Source organism: Phalacrocorax carbo, chromosome 7, assembly GCF_963921805.1.
Source record: "Phalacrocorax carbo chromosome 7, bPhaCar2.1, whole genome shotgun sequence".
NCBI lineage: Eukaryota > Metazoa > Chordata > Aves > Suliformes > Phalacrocoracidae > Phalacrocorax > Phalacrocorax carbo.
In genome coordinates this window covers 21,336,284-21,358,116 of record NC_087519.1, presented here as the reverse complement: position 1 = coordinate 21,358,116, position 21,833 = coordinate 21,336,284, and the positions used below count along the sequence as shown (strand labels likewise).

At 42.2% G+C, this 21,833-nt stretch overlaps 1 protein-coding gene across 1 annotated transcript in view; it reads right to left on the bottom strand.

The window, feature by feature from the left end:
- Window positions 1-21,833, bottom strand: part of PSTPIP1 (proline-serine-threonine phosphatase interacting protein 1) — a 58,493-nt gene that overhangs the window by 13,409 nt on the left and 23,251 nt on the right. The window contains exons 3-9 of the mRNA XM_009511075.2: window positions 21,171-21,245; window positions 8,851-8,885; window positions 7,632-7,738; window positions 5,668-5,730; window positions 3,844-3,942; window positions 1,995-2,040; window positions 1,092-1,171 (exon numbers count right to left, since the gene is read on the bottom strand). Of these exons, the coding sequence (XP_009509370.2) occupies window positions 1,092-1,171; window positions 1,995-2,040; window positions 3,844-3,942; window positions 5,668-5,730; window positions 7,632-7,738; window positions 8,851-8,885; window positions 21,171-21,245 (505 nt within the window). The remainder of the gene's footprint in view (window positions 1-1,091; window positions 1,172-1,994; window positions 2,041-3,843; window positions 3,943-5,667; window positions 5,731-7,631; window positions 7,739-8,850; window positions 8,886-21,170; window positions 21,246-21,833) is intronic.

Below are 21,833 nucleotides of genomic sequence, written 5' to 3'. Positions count from 1 at the left end.
TCTGCTGTGCCAGCCGTGGGACTTTCCAGTCCTCCCAGATAGGGACTATTTAAGAGGAAGCAGACAACTGAAAGCTATGTTCCTTGCATTTTATTTTACGTGGCAATAAAGCCTGCAACAAGTAAACGTAGCAAAATACTTCAGCAGATGGGCAAAAGTATTTGAAGGACTAAAATGACCGAATGTGTGGCTCATTTGGATGTCAACCGGTTCCTATAAATTGTTGTGCAAGACTTACTAGCCAAGTGCAAATCTCATTGTCTGTCCTCAGCATAATGGAAATAGAGACTTTTCTACCACCATATTTCAACTGAAAGATTACTCCATGGCAGAGGGCAAATATTCTTGCAGGTGAATATAAAGTGCTACGCAAAATAAAGATTCTGGGTGGCAATCTTCACTCTCAGAATGCTAGAGTACATAGTTTTTTAGCTTAGCCAGAAAACTTTAATTTTAATATCCATTGAATTTGTGAGATTTAAAAAAAAAACCAAACCAACCCCAAAAGACCCCCACAAACCAAACCTCTCCTGCATTAAAACAAGAAGCCATTCTGGAATCTTTTGTTTGTTCATTTTGAATGGATTCATTGAATTCTTGTTTCAATTCTGAAGTTGATTTTTAAACTAAAAATGAATTTTAATGTCTACATGTCTGTTCATTTGCTACTGAAATTATGTTTTATCACAAAGCAGTTATTGAGAAACATCCTTATCTTGGCTGTGATAGAAGATCATCCCTAAAGCTAGTGTATTCTTATGTTTTGGGGGAAAACTGGCAACAAATGCTTGCCAAATAATTTATACCAGTTCATATATTGCTCCACTTCTCAAACCTCTGCACTTATTCCCCTCCTTTATATTTATATACATATGCTGAACAAGCAAGGAGAGTGTAAGCAAGTGAGACAGCTGGCAGCTATGTCTAAGTCAACTCTGGGTTTGCAGTATTTTTGCAAAGACATCTATTGAGACTCTACATAAAGCAAACAGCAAAACCCTTGGGATGATATCTTAGGTCTTAGACTGACATCTGAAAGTAGGATAAAATAAAGAGCACACAAATACTTTGCTGCAAAATTCAACATTTACCTCGCAGGTTTTGATATGTTCCTGTTCCCACTCTGTCCTGACCTTATCCAGCTGCTCAATGTTCTGTTTGTACACATTCTCTGTAGACACAGACACACATAGTAGAAACCCAACAGTTAGGAAACAAAAAGATACAGTCTTTTTACTTTTCCTCCTATTAGGACTTTCCTATGATTCTTACACTTTAAGCCTGTGCTTTGCTAGAGTATCAGAAGATTGTGTGAGATTAAAACTGGTGGGCCGCAAGGATATCTGGTTTTCTTCTTTGCAAATTTACACTAGAGTAAGGATTCTCTCTGCATGGTTTGCAGATCATCTATAAACTTTACAGTGGGGATAATGCAAATCAGAGATGAAGAGCCTGGACCATGCTTGGGCACTGAGCATCTTTAGGATCTTTCCATGCTGAGCCAGCCAGGCAAGCCATGTAATTTTACATGAGCAGTGAGAGGCAAGTCTGAACTCAGGAACCAGCACAGATGCCTGTTGGCCTGTCCCTCTGGACATATACTGTGTTTCTGGCTGGAGAACCTGGGGACTGTGTATCTGTTTTGGGCCGGCTGTGGGCAATTGGAATGTTTTTCTTCTGTGCTTTAAAACTTGCTTCAAGAAGAGCTTTTCTTTCCTGGGTGAAGTCCCTAAAGGAGTTCTTTTATAAATTCTTTAATGAAAGTAGGAGAGGTAGGAGAGTCACATTTCCAAAAAAGAAAGTAAATGTATAGTTACAACTATCAGGTTGCTGTTCTTTAGAAGCTTCTTCATTAACTTTTGGTTAGGTGACTTTGGGAAACCTGACTTCAAACAAAGCCAGCCTGGGTGATTTGGATGGTGCTTTATCAAAATCAGTGTGCTGGTAGATCTTTGCTGAGAAAAATCTCAGGTCGGTTGTAAATAGAGCATCACCTGCTTCATTTGCCGCATCTCTGCATTGCTTGGCTTTGTTCTGACTCTGAAACAGAAAAAGAAACACCCCAAATTAATTTCCATATTTTTTGTTCCTGCCCCAGGTTTTTTTGCTTTCTGCTCCCTCTCCCCTAGAAGGGGAAAGGTTCAATCTTGCAAAATCTTCTTGGCTGTCCCACCTTTATGCACAGTTCTGTTGAATGTGTGCTGTGGAGAAGAAGGGACCAGAGTTTCACTGGTGCAGCCATGGGTCCACTGACTTCAAGGGAAATCTGGCAATTTACATCTCCCATTCAGACATCCCTGCCATAGGAGGTCAGTGCTAGCATGATCCAGCCCAAACCTTGTGTCTGCGGGCTGAGCTGTTTTGGGTCTTTTTTCTCAAGTGTTTGATGTGCTTTTCTAATATATATTTATAAGCAGAAATAAATGGCAGTTAAAATTCTTCATCTTCCAAGCTCCTCATGTAATACACAAGCTAAAAAGAACACAGCCTTTAAAATACTTGGCAAATGCCAGATTATTTCCCATAACAACTCCGAAGCCTAAAAGCAAAATTCACTCTAAGTAGAACTTTTTTAAAAATCTGCAGCTTTTAACAAATGAAAATACAGCTATTATTGACAGCTCTGTTCTCCCAGGTCTTTCTGCACAGATGGTTATGACAGTACATTAATGCACAGCTCTAAACGTCAGTATAACACATTCTTCCGTTCTCCCCTTCAAGACAAAGCTCAGGTAGGGGTTCTTATGACCATATTCCTTATCACAGCTGGTTGGAAAATGTGTAGTAAACTGGGAACATAAGCTTCATTCTTATTTGCTTCCTGGCCCAAACTGTGTGCTAGTGCTGCACAGAATTAAAGAGCTGACATGTTTCTCGTGAGATGCCTCTGTGCATTTCAAATGTGCTGGCATGTGTGTGGAAGTAATGGCAATGAAGCACCCTAGGATCCTTCTGCATGAAAGGAGCTGGGTCAGATTTTCCCATTGAAGTTGCTAAGTGTTCTGGCATAGTTTCAGTAGGGCCAGGATTTCAGCCGCTCTTAACAGCTAAGCTGGAGGGTTTTGTTCATCAAAGATTAGCGAATGCTGGAAATAGAACTTAAAGTTCTGATGCTGTTTTTAAAGTCTCCGCCACCACCCCCTCCGCTCCTTGAGATGATTTTTGATCCTTTTTGCTTACACTGCACTGATTTTTACTGAGCCAAAGGGAGTTCATTTATTTTGTTTTCTCCATCTGTTCTGCTGTAAAATGTTCCCATTAAAAGTTAGTGAATTGTCAGCTACAAGTATCAAGACGATGCAATGAAGGACTGCAGTGCCTTAATTTCCAATGATTTATTTTTGAGTTAGTAAATTTAGTTGAAATTAAACTAACCATAAGGAGAAAAACATTGAGGAAAAATATGAGTTTTAATGTAAGATACTATGCCCACTAAATGTAAGGGACCAAAAGGCAAAACTAACTGCATAACATACTTCTGACTTGTTTCTTTCTCTTAATGAATAATTTCAGAGAAAAATCTCATTCAGTTTCCCTTCAGGATCCACAGAGCAATTAGATCATAGCCTGGGATAAATCAGTTAGATCACTTAGTCCCTTCCCAGCCTTTTTAAAATCCCTTGGCCTATTGCAGAACAAGATCAGGGTTACCAAAGGAGTTTGTGAAGGAAGACCTCCTTTGGAAGGTGCTTTGGTTTAATTTTGATTCTAAGGCATTAATTAGAAGGGAAAGCAGCCTCTGGCATCCCACAAAAAAGGTTGCTCAATTGTATTCTCTTGTACCTTGAAAGGGGGAAAAAATACCCCAGTTTCCTCTCTAAATGTCACTGTCAGCTAAGGTACCTTTTCTGCTTGCTTTTGGTTGCCTGAAGCACTTGTCCGTGCAAAGGACTGCTCGGCCTCATCCGCCTCCTTGCACTTCTGTTCATAGGTCTTCTTTGACTGTATTGAAATGAAATCAAATGTGAGGCTTTGGGTTAGGGAACAAGACTGGATTGTCTCCAGCTTGATGTTCTAGGCATTTTCTGCTTTGCAGTCTGGGGGAGCAAATCAATGCACAAGTTTGGGCAATAGAAAAAATTCCCAATGACACCAGAGAATAGAATCATAGAATCATTAAGGTTGGAAAAGACCTCTAGGATCATCAAGTCCAGCTGTTAACCCAACACCACCACGCCTCCTAAACCACAACCCCAAGTGACACGTCTACACATTTTTGTGAACACCTCCAGGGATGGTGACTCCACCACCTCTCTGGGCAGCCTGGTCCAATGCCTGACCACTCTTTCAGTAAAGAAATTTTTCCTAATATCCAATCTAAGCCTCTCCTGATGCAACTTGAGGCCATTTCCTCTCATCCTATTGCTAGTTACTTGGGAGAAAAGACCAACACCCACCTCCCTACAGCCTCTTTTCAGGTAGTCGTAGGAAGCAATAAGGTCTCCCCTCAGCCTCCTCTTCTCCAGACTAAACCACCCCAGCTCCCTCAACCTCTCCTCATAAGACCTGCTCTCCAGACCCTTCACCAGCTTCGTTGCCCTTCTCTGGACACGCTCCAGCAGCTCAACGTTCTTCTCGTACTGGGGGGGCCGAAAACTGAACACAGTATTCAAGGTGTGGCCTCACCAGGGCCCACTACAGGGGCACGATCACCTCCCTGGTCCTGCTGGCCACACTATTCCTGACAGAAGCCAGGATGCTGTTGGCCTTCTTGGCCACCTGGGCACACTGCTGGAAGGAGATAGGAAAATAGAACCTAAAAATTGGGGTAGGGGCTGGTAGCATAAATCGGGTCCTGTTCTTGCAGCCCTGAAATTGTTTGCTTTGTACAATTGTAGCCAGCTCCCCGCAGGGGTGGTCACAAATGCACAGGCAGCGCTAGCACCATCAGTGCATCAAGCAGCTGTCCAGGCTATAGTGTAGACATAAAATTAGGATCCCACATTCCCAGGGTGCCATTGCGAATGGGTTGTCATTTCCACAGTGTGACTTGGAGCATCAGGTGGCTGAAGCCAGTGTGTTGTCTTGCCCATTGGTCCCAGCCACCAACAGCCACCAACCCATAGGTAACAGTCTCAGTGTAGTCCTTAGAAGCAAAAGAAAACCTTACTTGCACAAAAAAACCTCCCTGTCTTAGAAATTCACTTAGAACAACCACATTTAAATAAAAATTGCTAGTACAGTTGCAGTTGTAGCACCGACAGTTCTGCAACTACTTTTCTTTAGAGGCAATTGCTTATTGGAAACCAAGACCAGCTGCCTGCAGTTACTGTACCTGCAAGCTTTCCAGTTGGAGACGTTTATTCCTGTTTACAAGATTCCCTCACCATTTTTAAAAATACATTTACACAGATTGAAAAATTACATTTGCTTCTGTAAGTATCCTTGCCTAGAAAGAATGAAATCCTGTTTGATCTGGGGCATTGTTCATTCCACATTAACTTTCTGAGTATTTGTTTTGGAGACTTCCATGGGTGCAGCAGGGCAGATTAGATTCCTCCTTGTAGCAGGAATCACATATCCACCCCCCCACCCCCATATATGCTCTTACACTCTCACACATTCTTGACCTTTCTTTAAATATAGGTACATGTGATACAGATTTTGCCCTGTCTCAAACTAGAGCCAGTTTGCATCAAGCAACCTGCACAAAACCTTCTTGCTTACCTCCATTGTTTTCTTATAATGGGACAACTTGCTCTTTTGTATATGCTCCATTGCAGACTCGTACTGTAAGAAACACACAGAAGTAAGCATTTCTTGCTTTGGACTTCTTCCTCGCCTTTCTAGTGGCAGGATTAGGAAAGCCATTGTCAGGGCCTTTCTATAAGCCACATGCCTGTGGGAAAATGTCTTAGCTTTGCTTTTATAAATGACATGTTTTGAAGTGATACAGAGGGCATCAAAGTGCAGGTAAAAAAATAATCCAAGATAATTCTGCTTCAGTGGTTTCCATTAATAGCAGAGAGGATGTAGATTTTAATTTTCTCCATGCTCCCCTCCCCCCCCCCCCCCCCCCCCCCCAGTTTTTTTTTCTTTTTCTTAAGGAGATTAAATAGTGTAACACCCAGCTACAGTGCCCATCAGCTCTGCCAGCAGAGTTCCTTCGCTGGTTCAAGAGCTTGATCTCACATCTTTGCAGACCAAACCACTGTCTCACCCACATGAGCAAGGGTAGTTGTCCATTTTAAATACAAACAATTCCTATGTAATTTATATTCCATTGCTTCTGGCAAATTTATGCTCAATGTGATTCGATTTCCATATCATCGTCTGGTCAGCATCAGAAGGACAGTGCTGAATTCTCTTTTGTAGCTTTAGCTGTGATATGCCCAGCCTTACATGACAGTGAGATATGCTCCTACTTGGCAGGGTATGGGTTTCTTCAGCGGGACTTTTGGTCCTTTAATCTTTATATTCTGCTCAAGCAAAACTCTCTCTGGGGCTACCCAGAGGCTTGCTTCACGTTGGGCTGAATAGCAGAGTCCTGCAAGCAACTACAGCAAAACACAAATTACAGCATTTTGGGAGGTTACCAAAAATGCTGACACCATCTAGCATGTCTAATGTTGACTTTCTCTGCTGGACAGAGAAAAAAGCTTGCCTAAGACTACAAAGCAGTTTTATCCCTTTTCCCAGGCCCCTCTAACTGTTTCCAGTTGAATTATAGGCTTATTGTTTTCAGTACGAGAGAGACCCTCTCTCTTTGCAAATCCTAGTGGCAAAATGGTGGTAGAGATACAAATGCTGATGAACTAGGCACACGCGGTCTGTCTTTACATGCCTTATTTTCTTCATCCAGTCACTGTGGACCTCAAATCTCAGTAGCAGCACTGGTTTTTACTCACTTTCAGACTTCTCTGCTATTCCAAGTTCCTGTGTGTCAGGGTTGTAGACACAAGATTTTTACTGCATTGGATACGAGTCATATATGTTTTCATTTATTTAAAATTATTAAAGAACTGGATATTTTATTTTACTCCTCCATCAATCAGTGCTTTCAATTTTAAGTGACTGTCCCATGTTTGTCTTCGACCCCATTGAACCAGAGAAGGTATGAGAGTGACCACTGTTGTCTTTATCTGGAGCTACTTTTTCAAGGGACTTAGAGCTTGATAAGATCATAGGGGATGAGATGGCCTTAAATATACTCAGATTTTTTATTACACAACATCAACTAGATGCAATTTATTCAAAATATTTGTAATTCAGCATATATTGGTGTTGCATTCAGCATTATATTAATTTGCTTTTATGTTTCTAAATGTTTCTGTTACCCCTTTATTCTAGTGCATGTTGGAGATCACGCAGGATCGTACCAAAGAAACCCAATTAGCAAGGGTATAAAAAAGAGAAAAGGAAGGATTAAGTTCTTACAGGAATAATAACAGTATCTGCAGTTACACTGGAGAGAGTAAAAGTGACTAAAGCCTCTCTCCTGAGTTCAGAGCACTACTTTCTTTCCAGCTGGGATCAGAAAGAGATTTTCTTCCACAGCCTAGTATATGGAGTAACAGGGCACACTGGGCATGTTTTATTACCTGTCGCAGTATTCACAGTCTATGGCTGGGGTCAGGTCATCAGCATGGACCATTGACCCAATCTGTTTCAACATTTCTCTAGTTCCTCACCTTTTTTCTTTGTTCCTTCTGCCTTTCTCGGAACTCCTCTATTCCTTTCAGTTCATCTTTCAGCATTACTGCCAGCTGGATATGAGAGTTTCCAACACTTTCAATTTCTAAAGTAAATCAGAATTCATATACAGTCAGTGGAAAGGTCTTTGAATATGAAGTCATATTTTTCAGGTGTTTCTGGGATGTGGCTGCTGTATGACTTGTCATGACCAGGGCAGCCTTAAATAAGGTCTCCCTGTGTTTCTGCATGCACTGATATTGCTCAGGGTTCACACAACCTGAATAGAGCTTATTGCAGGTCCTCTCAGAGCCTGCAAGTTGCATGGGCAAGGCTCCTTGCTGCAGAATTGGAACACCTGCTCGGAGCAGCCTTGGCAAGCGCATAGCCAGCTGCATTTCTTCATAGCCCCATTTACCTCAGCTGCCCTTCTTCCTTCTGGGGCTGGAGGTCAGACATCGTGGGGCAGAGGGAGGGAATGAACTCTGATCTCCATCTTCACCCCCTGTGTCTGCTTTCCCTCCACTACGCTGCTGGATTGTCTTGCTCTTGGGAGCTGCTTGCCAGTTATGTCCAACCTTGCACAAATGTCATTAGATGAGGTTGCAAGCTGAGGATTTCAAAGGTAAGCAAAGATGGATTGAATTTCAGAGCACCTGGCTGATGCTGTTTGAAGTGGCTGGTAACCTCTCTGTGTTTGTCAGCTTTGGTGCTTCTGAAATGGAACCCCACATTTTCCAGAAATGTTAAGCTCCCCATCCAGGCTCTAAAAATACTTTAATTCACCAGCTGCTTTTCAAAAGGGTGGTTTTATCTAAACAGCAGGTGCCAGTAGCCAGGTATGCTGCCCCATTGGCTATGATGGTGTTACATTTTCTGTGTGTGAAAGGTTTTCATTCTGCCTTGGGTACATTATTAGAAAGCATGCTGTTTTGGTGTCAGTGGTTTGTAGAAGAAGGAACAGAGCTGATATTTTGTGACTTGATCCAGGTAAAATTAACTTGAGGAACAAGCCATTTTATTTGCCACCAGAGAGTGGACTGAGTGCTCAGCCTTGGAGGACTCTTATTGAGTGTTCTTTCCTTCCACTCTCCATACTGCAGACTGGGATAGAGAAGTTGGAAATAGAGGGAGGAGGAGGATGAAAGACCCCAGTGGGGACGAACACACTGTGTGCCTATCTTAGCCCAGGTCAGAAAGGAAGATGTAAATACTTACGTTGCTTAAGCCTCTCAAATGCTGCTTTCAGTGTGCTGTAAGGCAAAAACAAGTGCGCTTTATTAGTATAGGGTTCCAAGGATGGGTTGTGAATCTAGAGGAAAAACTTCCCCTCAGAATCTCAAAGATCCAGACAGAGATAAAACTGTTAAAAGTCTTGTAATAAAGGCTGACCATGCTAACAAGCACAACAGCATCAATCTCTTACCATCGGGAAATGCAGTAAAATGCTCCAGGAAGCAAGGAATTGCACTATTGCTTATGTGCATCCTCTTTTTTAACCCCACTGTATTTGTGACTCTGAATATTAACAGACATTTCTCTACTCTTGCACCTTGCCAATGGATACAGGTCAACTGAGTGAAATAAAGATGGTCAAGGGCAATTGAGTTTTGGAGTAGTAGTCTGAAGGGCAGAGCAAAACCAGCTCCACCGTCTGTGTTGAATGCAGTACCAGCAAATTTTTGCTCCTCGGTCACCTAGCAGCCCTGCTATGCAGCATTCTCCATACTATGCTTTTCGAGCACCCCCGTGTGGTACAGCTCGCTTTCCTTTAAAAGACTCACAAATGGTGCAGAAAACCTACAGAAGCCCTGAAACCCTGATGCTCCCAGAGGTTTTTGACATCCCGGAAGCACAGCGTGAATAAACCATGCAGTGAAATCAAGCCTTGATTCTGGGCTGTGAAGTACAGCATGGAGATGAGCAAAAAGAGATGCTGCTTATCCGGATGGACCTATACAACTAAGCAGTCCTACAATGTAGAGTTGCAGAAGGGCATAAAAGGGTAACAATAGATCACCTGATGTCCTGGTTTTTGGCAAGCCAGAGTCCATTTTAATAAAGCAGCAAAGATGCCAGCATAGAATTGATGGAAGAGGAAAGAGCATAATCTGTAAGAGGCACTTTCAACTTAATAATTTGCCCTAGCTCCCAGTTTGCAGGCTGGCAGGGTATTTGTGTATGCAGAAGCCAGGGCTGTGGTGTGATTTGGAGGTTTTCTGGAGTTAGAAATCATCTCTTCAAGACCCAGAGTGCGTTGTTCCCTGAAGGAAATGGTTCTGGGATCTCCATGGAGCCCTGACTACCCCTGGCGGGACCCCAGGGAAAAAGCCTGTTAATGAAGACCGTAAAATCTCCCTGGCTGAAACCTGGCTACTAGGAGAGCCCAGAAGAGGATGCATATCACTTCCCAGACATGTGCGACTGCAGATGGGTAGGGAAATCCTGTATCTCTTGGGCCGTTTCAGGAGTCTTAAGAGACACATGAAGAATCCTAATTGCCCTGTGTTAATTTAGGCTGGACATCTGTTTCCTAATCAAAGCTTGCTCTCCTAGTAGCAAGGCTGCCTTGCCAGGCATAAGAAAAATGCACAGGCGAGGGGAAAGGCTAGGCCTACCCTCAGCAATAACTGCCTTGCAATCCACTTCCAAATCTAAATTTGTAGAAATACAAGGCAAAGACTTTCAGCCAGAAAAAATGAGTATTGAGCCAACTGTTTGATTCTTTCAGCTTTCAACTAGATTTGTTGTGGTGACTATCCTGACATAAATCAGGGAAAACATGCTAGACTGAGTATTTTTCAGTATTGTCCTAATAAACATATTGAAGGTTCATTTTGCAAAAAAATGTCTGGTGTGAAATTTTGATGGAAACTAAATTTTCACAACACAAAGGAAACAAATGGTATTGTTTCCAGCTAAGTTAATTAAAAGTTTGAAGTTAAAAGACAAGTTGAATATCAGCAACAGAGAGAGTTTTTTTTCTCACCTAAAAGCTCTAATGGATTATTTTGAAAAATTAGATATGTAAAAGGAACAATATTCACTTTTTTAGTGCGGATTTTCCAATAGGAGGTAAGGAATGTGCCACCAACTTCATGCCTGAAATAGGTAAATACAGGAATTTTAAAAACAGAGGATACTTGCAAACCATACATACTGTTTTCACACTGCGTTGATCTACTGTTCCCAGAGGTTTTTTTCTTTGCTGTTGGTGATTCAAGTTATGCACAGAGTGGCAAAATAGCTGTAGCAGATACTGAAAAATAGTGTTTTCTCAGTACATATCAAGGACAAAAACAATTTGCTGCTTTTTTGGTTTCCAGGCATCTGAACTACCAGAGTAGTTCATGATCATAATCAATTCATGAAGATTTTCTCCTTTTTGCTGGCTTTCTGTAAGGACGAGTCTGTCTTCTGGTACAATAATGCATGTGACTATGAGCTGGAGAGAGAGACCTATTTGCCCCCTGCATGGTCTCTAACGGCCTTTGCAGAAAGCTCTGGCCTTTTGCTCCTTGTATGAAAGATTTTTCCAGCCAGTTTCCTAGCTGCTGACTGGGGCAAGGCCACTGTCCATAAGTAGATTGAAATAGACTTAAGCCATTTCCTTCCTTATTTTTATAATAATTTTCTAAAATGAGTGAATTGGTCCCACATCCTTATGGGGCTTAAGGGAGTAGTAAATACATCATTGTGTCAATGTCTTTGTGGGAGAGAATAAATAAATCAAATTTTGACCCATGGATCCATCAGGTATTCCTTTATGACTTCTGGGCTGAGGGAAGGTGCTGGCCACAGCAGCGGTGCTATAGGTTAGCTCCTCATTGCTGCTAGATGCTCTGATTATATTGGTGAAATATATCATTTCAGTGCTTTGGAAGGTTTAATGGAAGCAACTCATGCAGCAGACATACAAGGGAGTTTTAATTTTGTCTGTGCTGTTTTGTATGTATAGTACCTATTACCTGTCTCTTCTGGGTGGGTTTGACTTTCTATTATGATTGATAAGAACTTTATTCTGAAGTATCAAAAGTGAGGATGTCTCACTCTCATTGACCCTTTAAAAGCATGTTTTATCCTCTCAGTATATTACGCTGCTTAGTGTTGTGGTAGTAATTGATTTTTTGTTTTTGTTCTGTGGCCAAATTAGAAAACCTGGGCTTGAAAATAATTCAGGCAAAACTGAAAATCTGCAATTTGCCACTTTTCTTTTTTCCTTTTAATTTTCGTAATTGTTCATTTCCATGTAAATTCTGGAAGACTGTTAAACCACTCCAGCTGAAGACAGAACACCAGCCTTACCTTTGGGCATCCCTATGTGGAGCCTCCTGCAGATGTCTCATTGAAAATAGGGTTGGACACAAATTTACTGTGCATGTTTGTTAAAAGACTCCCTCTTGGACATTTAAAGATTGGATTTGTCGAAATGAATTTCTGGTGGAAACAGGATTGACTTTGAATCCGGAATAACGGGGACCAGATAGAGCTTGTGCAACAGCCACTCTGCAGCAACTTCTGGTAATTTTTGCCATCTAGTGGCTAAAATATTCTTACCATTTTCTGGGATACCAGCCCTGTCTGCTGCCTTCATTTGCTGTAGTCTCCTGTTACTCAAGTACAGGAGAATTTAGCTGCCTTTGTAAAATACGCACATTTCAGTGATCGTTTTTTCAAGCAGAGGGGTAGAAAGAGAATAGAAGAGCTTTTAGAGGAACAGGAGAACCAAGGGGAGAAGCTCATAACTATAAAGCTTACCCATTGCTTAGCATTCCTGCTCTATAGATTGGAAAATACTTTCAAAAGTGAACCTATCCAGATTTACCCAGCACACCAAAGCTGAAGAGGCAACCCTGTCTCTCTAGGGCACCGACCACTAGTCCCTGTAGCTCTCCTCTAACAGGATAAACATTTACAGAATGCATCGTTTGAGAGCTTGCTGTGATTTTTCTCCCAGCAGAACCTGTCTCCTGCTTTCAAGGCAGAAAATGCATCCTATCTTTGAGCAGAGGTGCCTTGTTTGGCACTCACCCACCATCACAGTACAGGTATCAGGAGTAGTGGGGAACCACTGCATCTTATAGAATCATAGAATCATTAAGGTTGGAAAAGACCTCTAGGATCATCAAGTCCAACCATCAACTCAAAAACCCCAGGCCCTGAAGTGCCACATCTACACATTTTTGTGAACACCTCCAGGGATGGTGACTCCACCACCTCTCTGGGCAGCCTGGTCCAATGCCTGACCACTCTTTCAGTAAAGAAATTTTTCCTAATATCCAATCTAAGCCTCCCCTGATGCAACTTGAGGCCATTTCCTCTCATCCTATTGCTAGTTACTTGGGAGAAAAGACCAACACCCACCTCCCTACAGCCTCTTTTCAGGTAGTTGCAGGAAGCAATAAGGTCTCCCCTCAGCCTCCTCTTCTCCAGACTAAACCACCCCAGCTCCCTCAACCTCTCCTCATAAGACCTGCTCTCCAGACCCTTCACCAGCTTCGTTGCCCTTCTCTGGACACGCTCCAGCAGCTCAACGTTCTTCTTGTACGGGGGGGCCCAAAACTGAACACAGTATTCAAGGTGTGGCCTCGCCAGTGCCCAGTACAGGAGGGAATCTGATCATACATTGATTTTATTCACTCACTGCAGATTTATCTTGCAGCTGGTTCAGGAAGGGGACTCGATTGGAACAGTGTGAGATGACAGAACTTCAAAGTTAACTTGTCCTAGCTGCTTTCTGTTTGCTTTCTCTTTCTTCATTTTTGGCCCTTGTTTGTGCTAGAGAACTGGGCCGTTGCTGGAGAGAAGGCTGTGCTGGGCAGTCCTACATGACACAAGGACCACCGGGAAATGTAGTGTAGATAGGGCTGCGGTACCTTATGCTTCACAGTCATCAAAAGCTGAATTTTATGGCACCAGAGATGTAATTAGCAGAGTTCTATCAGTGGCAGTGCTTAGGTCACTGGTATACTCACTATGTACACTGTTGCACTATGCTCCTTTGCAACTGTAGGCTTGATGGTTTGGGCATTTTTTTTTTTCAGTACTCTGCCTTTTCACTCCATTAGGAGCCAGTTTAACTGAGTAATTCAGAGTCCCTTTACATCTTCTACACAGGAAGGTAAAACAGTCTCTTCTAACCGGAAAACCACAGATCTTTTAAAATTTTCTTTCTTTTCTAACTTTGTTTGGTGAATAAAAGTGTGAAATAACTCTACCTTCCTTTTTGGTAGGTTTCTGTTTTAACATCATTACGACCTACAATGTTCTGTTCTTATTGTAATTTTTTAAAATATTCTTTCTGAAAATGAGAGAAGTGGCTGCCAGATGAACTCTACAGACCACTTTCCAGCAGTCCTATTCACCCTCTGCCTCTGGTAACTTAGATCCTGATAACATGGATATGAAACTAACCCAATGCCAGTCTCCTCTGAGGCCATGGTTAACATCTGTCTTTCCTCTTGCTACACAGGGAAGACCCAATGTGGTTTTACCAACATTTTTTTCTGTGAAGCCCAGCAGTGGTAGCAAAGCATGGTGGGAAAACAAGTTCTGAAGCATCTGGTCTCAAATAATTTGCACCTGGGACTCTGCATTGCAAAAAAGAAAGGAAGGGGAGGTGTTGTGGTCTTTTAACAGGGGGTGACTAAGTCACTACCAAGTCATAGGCCAGGTACATAGCGGAGTATTTTACATGAGAATCATGTCTAACATTGCTTAGTGGGGATGTTTTCTTGTTCTCAGAGGAGCTATAAATACAAAGGCAAAACCACTCAGTGCAACTGGAAAGGTTTCTGTACCGGTCCCAGCTGTGGTGTGATGTCTAAACCACCTGTGGTGGAGAAAAGGCATGAGCAGCACCCTTCCTCTGACCATGGGAGTCCAAGTTTCTGTCTGTCTATAAATTAATGATAGAAAAGCACTAGCATATCTTTCATGAAAGTAGCAACAAATGTGGAGGGTGGTTCTAGTGCTGTGGTGTGCCTGTGTACGTGTTTTGCTTCTGGTTTTGGATATTTTCAGATATGTGTTAAAAGCAGAAGCAGCCCCAAACTGAATGGGAAGGGGGCTGTGTCATCACTCCCAGGCCTGGTTACCAGGAACACGCACACATCACCCCGGACTTTGCTGGGGCAGAGGAGCAAATGGCATGGCATCTCAATGTACTTTCTCTTCCCTGTAAATCTGAGCCCATATATTACAAATTAGACCCCTTGTGACTCCAGATTGACCTATGCCATTCAAATCAAAGGATAAAGCAATCAAAACAACTTTTGTACCTTTAACATAGAATTAAATTTCCTCATGTCTCCTGGAAAGAGAGCAGCACTGCTCAAAAATGCCTATCCTCATCAACAGAGAGCTTATCTAGTTTGGATTTAACAAAAACTGAGCTGAGGCCTAGGTCTTTCAGAGTCCGTGCTTGCGTCCATTTTCGCAGGGTCCTGAAAATTTGAAATAGAAGTGTATAAACCCTGTGAAGGTTCAGGACATTTGAATGGAGAATAACTAACCATGGAAAGATGTGACCTTCCAAAGTTACTTTTGGCTTCTGTTCAAAAATGCCTGCTTTGTGTGAATAATACAGAGGGTTCTGTATGTTAAGTGACAGATGCTCTATATTTATACACAGAAAGCAGCAATTGGCATTTCATTACAGGTGCCCTCACCTCATGCTCACTGAAATATTCTATTTCAGGCATTGAAGAGAAGGGCAGAGCAGACACGGGCTTGAAGGAACTACCCTTTGCCGAGGCCTGAAGGAGATGGTAGTGGAAAAGGGGGAAGCAAAAAAGTAGGAAATCATATACATGAGAAAAGACAAGCAGAACAAACGACAAAAATAGCTGTTGTCAGACTAGGCAGAATTTAACCAGCTACTGCGTGTTTGCACTAGTTATTTTACAGAAGAACTGAGTTCCCAGAGGCTCTATTTTGGCTGAAGCTGAGGATGTATCTGAAAACTGGGCTCTGTAGCATATTCTGTTTTCATGTTGTTCGGCTGAAGAGTTACCCAAAGCTACTGCACGGAAATTTCCAATCACCTTGCAGCCTGAAAGGTGTTTCCTCTTAAAAGCATGTGCTCTGCTGAGAATCAACTACAGTGTGTCGAGACATCATTACTGTGTGCGCTACCAGCAAAAACTTGCAAACTTGATCTCAGTTTGTAACTCAGCTGAAAATCCTGTTTCTGTGCATCTTCTCCCATGTGTGCCACACAGAATATTGAGAGGATGAAACCATAGCACAGTGTAAACTTCATGACATGTAGTTCCCTCTCACACACCGGATACTGGTATAACCTGGTATTTGCCAGGAATACATAGCTGTAGCTTTGTATCTCCTTTTTCATAATTTCTTTTATGATTAAAGCCTTTGGAATTGTGATTCAGGGTTGTTTTGGTTTTTTTTTTTGTAATTAAAAAAAAGTGATATAAGAGAGCTTTTAAATTAGTATAAGGTAGGAATGAAGACATTGTAAAAATACACTTTAGCCCTGACTTGTAATAGGTGAGCTCCAGAGCTTCATTTCTGTGCAGAATACATCCTTCTACCCTGACTGCTGTGATCCTCATGCTTTCCTCACTCCTCAAGGGCTGCCCTGCCCTCTCCTAGGTCTGACCTCGTGCTTTGCCCACACCTCAAGGGCTGCCCTGCCCTCTCCTAGGTCGTACCCACTCAAGAGGTACATTTGCAACCGATATTCTCATGCTCCTTTCCAATGCCTGTTTCCTCCCAGTGCTTTCCCTAAGATTTCCCAGCTACCCATATAGGCATTCCCAGGCATAGCCTGCAGCCTTAACTGTGCTGGCACATCCAGGCAATTAGTTTGAAAGAAGCAGCTGGCCTTTTCCATCGTTTTGGTGTTATTATGGACCTGGGCGTGTTTGTAAGAACCAGAACAGGCAGTAAGAACCAGTGCAGACATGCGGTGAGGAACCCCACTGTAAGGAAGCTAATCTGCCTTTGTCATGTGTGTCTGATCTAATGCAGCAAGTGTGGTGAGATGGGCTTAAAAATCACCAAAGAAAAAAGTACTTCTGCACTTAACAGAAAAGTACACTGCTTTACCTTAAGACTCAGTGGAGGCTAAAATGTTTTGGGGTTTCAAATATGAAAAAGACACAAGAAAACTCCATTACATACATACAAAGCTACTCTATTACATACAAAGATACTGGTGTGGCAGCCCCTGAACTACCAATTGCTAAGGCTAGAACATTATTTAGGAGAAATCCTCATATGCTTGCCCTGTTCTTCCACTCTTCCCTTGGGACCTAGCATTGAGGACAGAATGTTAGGCTGAAGGGATTTTGATCTGAGCCTGTGTGACCCTTCTCGCATCCTTCTGTACAATGTTAATTCTGTAGAAGGAACTTGCCAAGGTCTATAGCAACTGTTGGGTCCGAAAAAGACTATCTCCCTGCCCTATAGGAGGTAGTTTCTACCAGCTGCAGTGCTCGAGGCAAGGCCAAGCAGCCAGAAAGCTTAAATTTGCTTGAGTCAGGCTGGACTATTGAATGACTGTGTGCTTTGGTTGTTAGGCAGCACTTATAGGGAACTTCTATTTCTTGAACTGTAAGCTGGAGAGTTTATTTGCTATGCCCATGGTAACCAGCACCAGCTTCTTTTAGAAACCCAGTCTTTGCTTTTTTAAAAAAAATAAAAAATAAAAAGCTGTTGCAGCATGTCTGCCTCTCTGATTTTAGTTTTGTTAGAATTTTTCTAGAGCTGTAGGCTGACCATAGCCAGTTCCAATACTGGTTTGAAAAAGAACAGCGAGGACCTCACTGAAGTCATTACACCTCCAGTAGCAGTGCTAAAAACTTGTCCCCTGCTAGCTCTCAGGTCAAAGTGATTTCTCACATTTCTAGTGCCATGGAATCTGCAGGTGGAGACACAACATTGTCCTCTCTTCCCAGGTCATGATGTTATATCATTGCTGATACTCAGTAGTGAAGTGTTCTAGTACAGTCTCGGCTTGTAGTTGTCTCTGCCAAGCACGAGCAGTGCTGGGCCCTGAGGGGTCAGTTCTCCATTAGAGGAGCTGTTACGAAGCTGAGGGAAGAAGGTCTGGACAGCATATAGGATGGAATCCTGATGGCTACTGTCACCTAGATTTTTCTCAAAGCAATAGAGAGTGGTCCCAGAGTTGCTGTTATATATCAGCGAGCTTTCCCCACTGCCTTTCTTTTGAGTCAACAACGTATTTCTTTATCTATGTCTTTCAGTAAATAGAAATGGGCAGTTGAATCTGTTTATATATTTAGCTGAGTTCAGCAATTTGTTGCAGCTGAAGCAAAAGTCTGGGGGAGAAGGGAAGAGCCTGAAAAAATGATGAGATTGTTCTTTTTTTGATTCAAAACTAAAAACTTTTAAAATATGGGGGAGGCTTGGGAGAGGACAGTTCTCTACAGTGATGGTCACTACCTGGTGCCTAGACTTCTCCATGCTTCTCCCCGTTTACTTGTATTTACTCATCATGCTTATTCTCTTCACCTTGTTTCATACCAGTCCTGACTGTGCGGAAGTAACAACCTGGGTGGTACCTCCCCACTGCTGCCCCATTTTCCCCTTCAGCAGACCCTCTTCTCTCCAAGCACAAGAAGCAACAGAAAGGTGGGGTTTTTCTCTACATTTTTTTTAATCTCTGAGGGTTTGAGATTAGAAGAGCTGGGCTGCTGTGAGGGATGGAATTTCTGGAGTTGGAAAGAGATGTTCACACTGGTACTAGGAGGATATAAGCACATGAGGCCTTGCTGGGCTGCCCATTGCATGTAGTGGTGCCACCATTTCCAGAACAGCAGATTTGGCATTTGCTGGCAGTGTGGGTTTGCCACAGACACTTTGCCAACAGGGCCCTGCATGGGGACTGCTGCTCACTCCAGCTTTGAGCTGCTTCTCTCCTGCTCTGCTTTCCATAACAGCTACAGAGCATCGCTCTGACCTGGTGGAGTGATGGGAGGTTTTTGCAGCCAATTCATTAGTTTTAGAAGTTGTGCTAAACAGAATTAATTGGCCTTGCAGTTGTTTCTCTTAAGGTCTTCTGGGTATTTTCTGATATTGGAAGTTTTTGGGTGGCTGTTGCAGATGGATTTTCTATGTTCTTTTTATTGACTTTTTGAAAGGGTATCAGGTACCTTCCAGGTAGTGAGAACTACTGGGGTGTGAAATAATTTTCCAGGAGAAGTGACAGAAAGCCTTAGCATCTGAGATGTTTAAAAGATGACTGAATTCAAGACTAGAGGATAATAATTTTGCATTAGCAAGAAAATGAGCGAGTGAGCTAAAATCAGTAATTCCTGCTCCTCTGCAATACTTAACATGGCACAGAAAGTTCTGTAAAATGGTCTGTAAAAAAATCTGGAAGCTACTTTCTTCCTAGTGGTTGTCAAATGGCAAGTTTTAGATACAAATACTTGCACAACACCTTCATTAGTCTTTATTTGAGAAACACTACTACCCAAAGCTGCATTTAATGTGAAAGGCACTGTTCAGCCTGTCAAGTACTTGTAATACTATTAGGACTCAGTGTGCTAGTTGATAATAGGGAGTCCTATAAAGAGGAAGCACTTGGAGTAGTGCACAGAAATAGCTGTAGCATAGTCCTTTCAAGCTTTTCTTTTTATAGGTAGTACATAAGTTCCCTCCCTCGGCCTCTCTGAAGGACTGACCTTGGGAGCAGAACTGCTAGCAGTAATCAATGTCATATAAACAAAGAGAAGCTTCATATGGTGTCAAAAATTTTAAGGCATTAAACACAAATATTTCATTTTTGTGAGTTCTTCTAACCCTGAATAGAGCCTAGTTTTCTCTGACTTTAAAGTGTTTGCTCTGGACAAATGTCCTTCACTGCCCATCTGTGTAACTCCTTAAAGAACCAGAGGCTGTTGAATAACAGAAAGCAAAGTCTCCTCTCTCTGCTTCAGAACACTTGCAGTAAGATGTTTGCTCTGATAAAAATATCAGCCCAAAGCTGGTTGCTACACAGACCAGGCGTGGGTTTATGGAAACATAGTAAATCAGCTTTGCAGCAAGCTTTTGTTGGTATATTCAGCCTTCTCTCTATGCCAAGCTATAAAATTGCTGGATTAAAGTGGAGCTGGGCCCGAGTCCAAACTTCCCCCAACTTGAGGGGAACTTGGATCCATATCCCAACTCTGGGACTTGGTTCTGCCTCTAAATCAAGCTTTTATAATCTCTTAGGAAAAGTCAGACCCATGAATTATCTGCTAAGTCACAGAAGGGCAGCCAAAGCTGTCTGTTTCTGAACACATTTGCTCTGCTTGCCCTACATTGCCAGTAAAGAAATTTAGGTGGAGCCTTTTGTTAATCCTGGAATGCTGATCTTAGCCTTCGGTTTGGGAAGAAGCCATCCATCCTTAATCTGCTATTTTAATTTCAAAATAATTTTTCTTCTCCTTCATTTTCTCTGATTAGGTCTGTGAATTGAGACACCAGGAAGGTAGAAGCCATCTCAAGGAGCCTTTGCTAGGAATCTTGCTATACCGTACCACATTGCTCAGGGGCAAGGGAGAGATGGAGCGCTAGGGAAGGAGACACTTGCATGTTCTCTGGAGTGAGCCTCTCTGCCCTCTGCACTATCAGGTGCTTGGGTCTTTCCTATCTAAGTTTCCCTGCCAGACTGGATGTGCCACCACCAAATCGATAGCAAGTGCAACGGGTGATTGCCTGGCACTTGCATGCTGTGGCAGTGCAAGGGTTTGAGGTCAAGCTTTCCCATAAAATATGAGCAAGAAGCCACACTCAGACTGAGAATGATAAATTGATGTAAAAAGGAGATGGCAATTAAGAAATGAGATACGGGGTGGATGTGGGTAGCAGGCCCCAGGGATCAATAGAGCTGTTTTGTGTTTAGATTGAGGTCTTCTCTTTCAGACTTGTCTTCTGTGACCCCAAATCTTCATCCTCTGCCACCTTATTACTGTGTTATTACTTGTTATAATAGTGACAAAATGTCTCATTATTGCTGCTACCATCAATAATAGCAGCAGTTTATCAGCAGTGTTTATTAAGTTAAATTCCATGCCAATGTATATCTTCCCCTCCCAACACAATTTATACGTGATCTAAGATAGTAGTAGAGGAGAAAGAGAAAAATATGTGTCACTTTAGTGTATTTCAGTAGTTCCATTGATTTGTTTCAAATGAAGTCCCTTCAGAGATTTAAATTTTGTAATCCTAAACTAAGCCTTTTTCCTGCTGCAGAAGCTGATTTTTTGTATCTTTGCACTTTGTGTTTGTTCTGTCACAGTCTCTCAGTGTCCACCAGCTTCCCAGAATTGCCAAGTTACCATCCTAAACATTTCACAACATTTTCCTTTCTCTTTTTTTGCTGTCACTTAGTTCGCATTTGGAAGCAAATATTAAACATTGTTACAAATCCTGAAATGAAAAAATTTCTCAGTAAAGATCTACCGGCATTTCCCAAATAGAGATTTTGTGAATCCTTCTTTGAAGGACTATGGTGTTTCCAAAATGCTTTCATTTGCACTAATAATAAAAGAATTCCTTACTTGATTTCTGTTTGTCCTCCTGCTTTTCGGGCAATTTGAATCAGCTCTTTCCCATATCTCTCTTCTGCTTGTGCTCTGTTAAAAGAGAATCTTATTCAATTTCTCTTAGTGGTACCAGGATCACATTTACAGAAATCTTGTAACTGCATCCGAGGTACAAAACATGAGAAATAAATTTCTTTAATTTCTCTGTCTCCTCAACCCTAGTGCTATTAGTTGCCTCTAAAATATTTTAGGTGAGCTATTTCTAGAAGAAATGAGGAAAAATGAAGCCCGTCTCCATGGCTTTGATTACTGTGGAGTGCTACATACAACTCTGTCCCTAAAAATTTGGATTCAGTTAGAAGAGATGTACAGAAGTGTAGTGAAGATGCTCAGAATGGAGAGTCTCTTTTGCAGAAGAAACCTAAAATATGACAGCTGACTTGACCCATCAAAATGAAGGTTGGAAGTGAGGGTTCCAAAGGATCCATTTAAGAGAGGTTGTGAATAAATGGGAGCCAGGAGTAGCAGGAAAATTTTGAACCGTTAGACACATGAGGTGCTGCTCGAACAGCCACAATGGAGGCAGAGGGGGAAGGAGGCTTCATCTTTGTAAGGTGAGGCTGTGACCATTTTATGGAGGGGACAATATGATGTGATACCTCACCTCATGGGGAACCG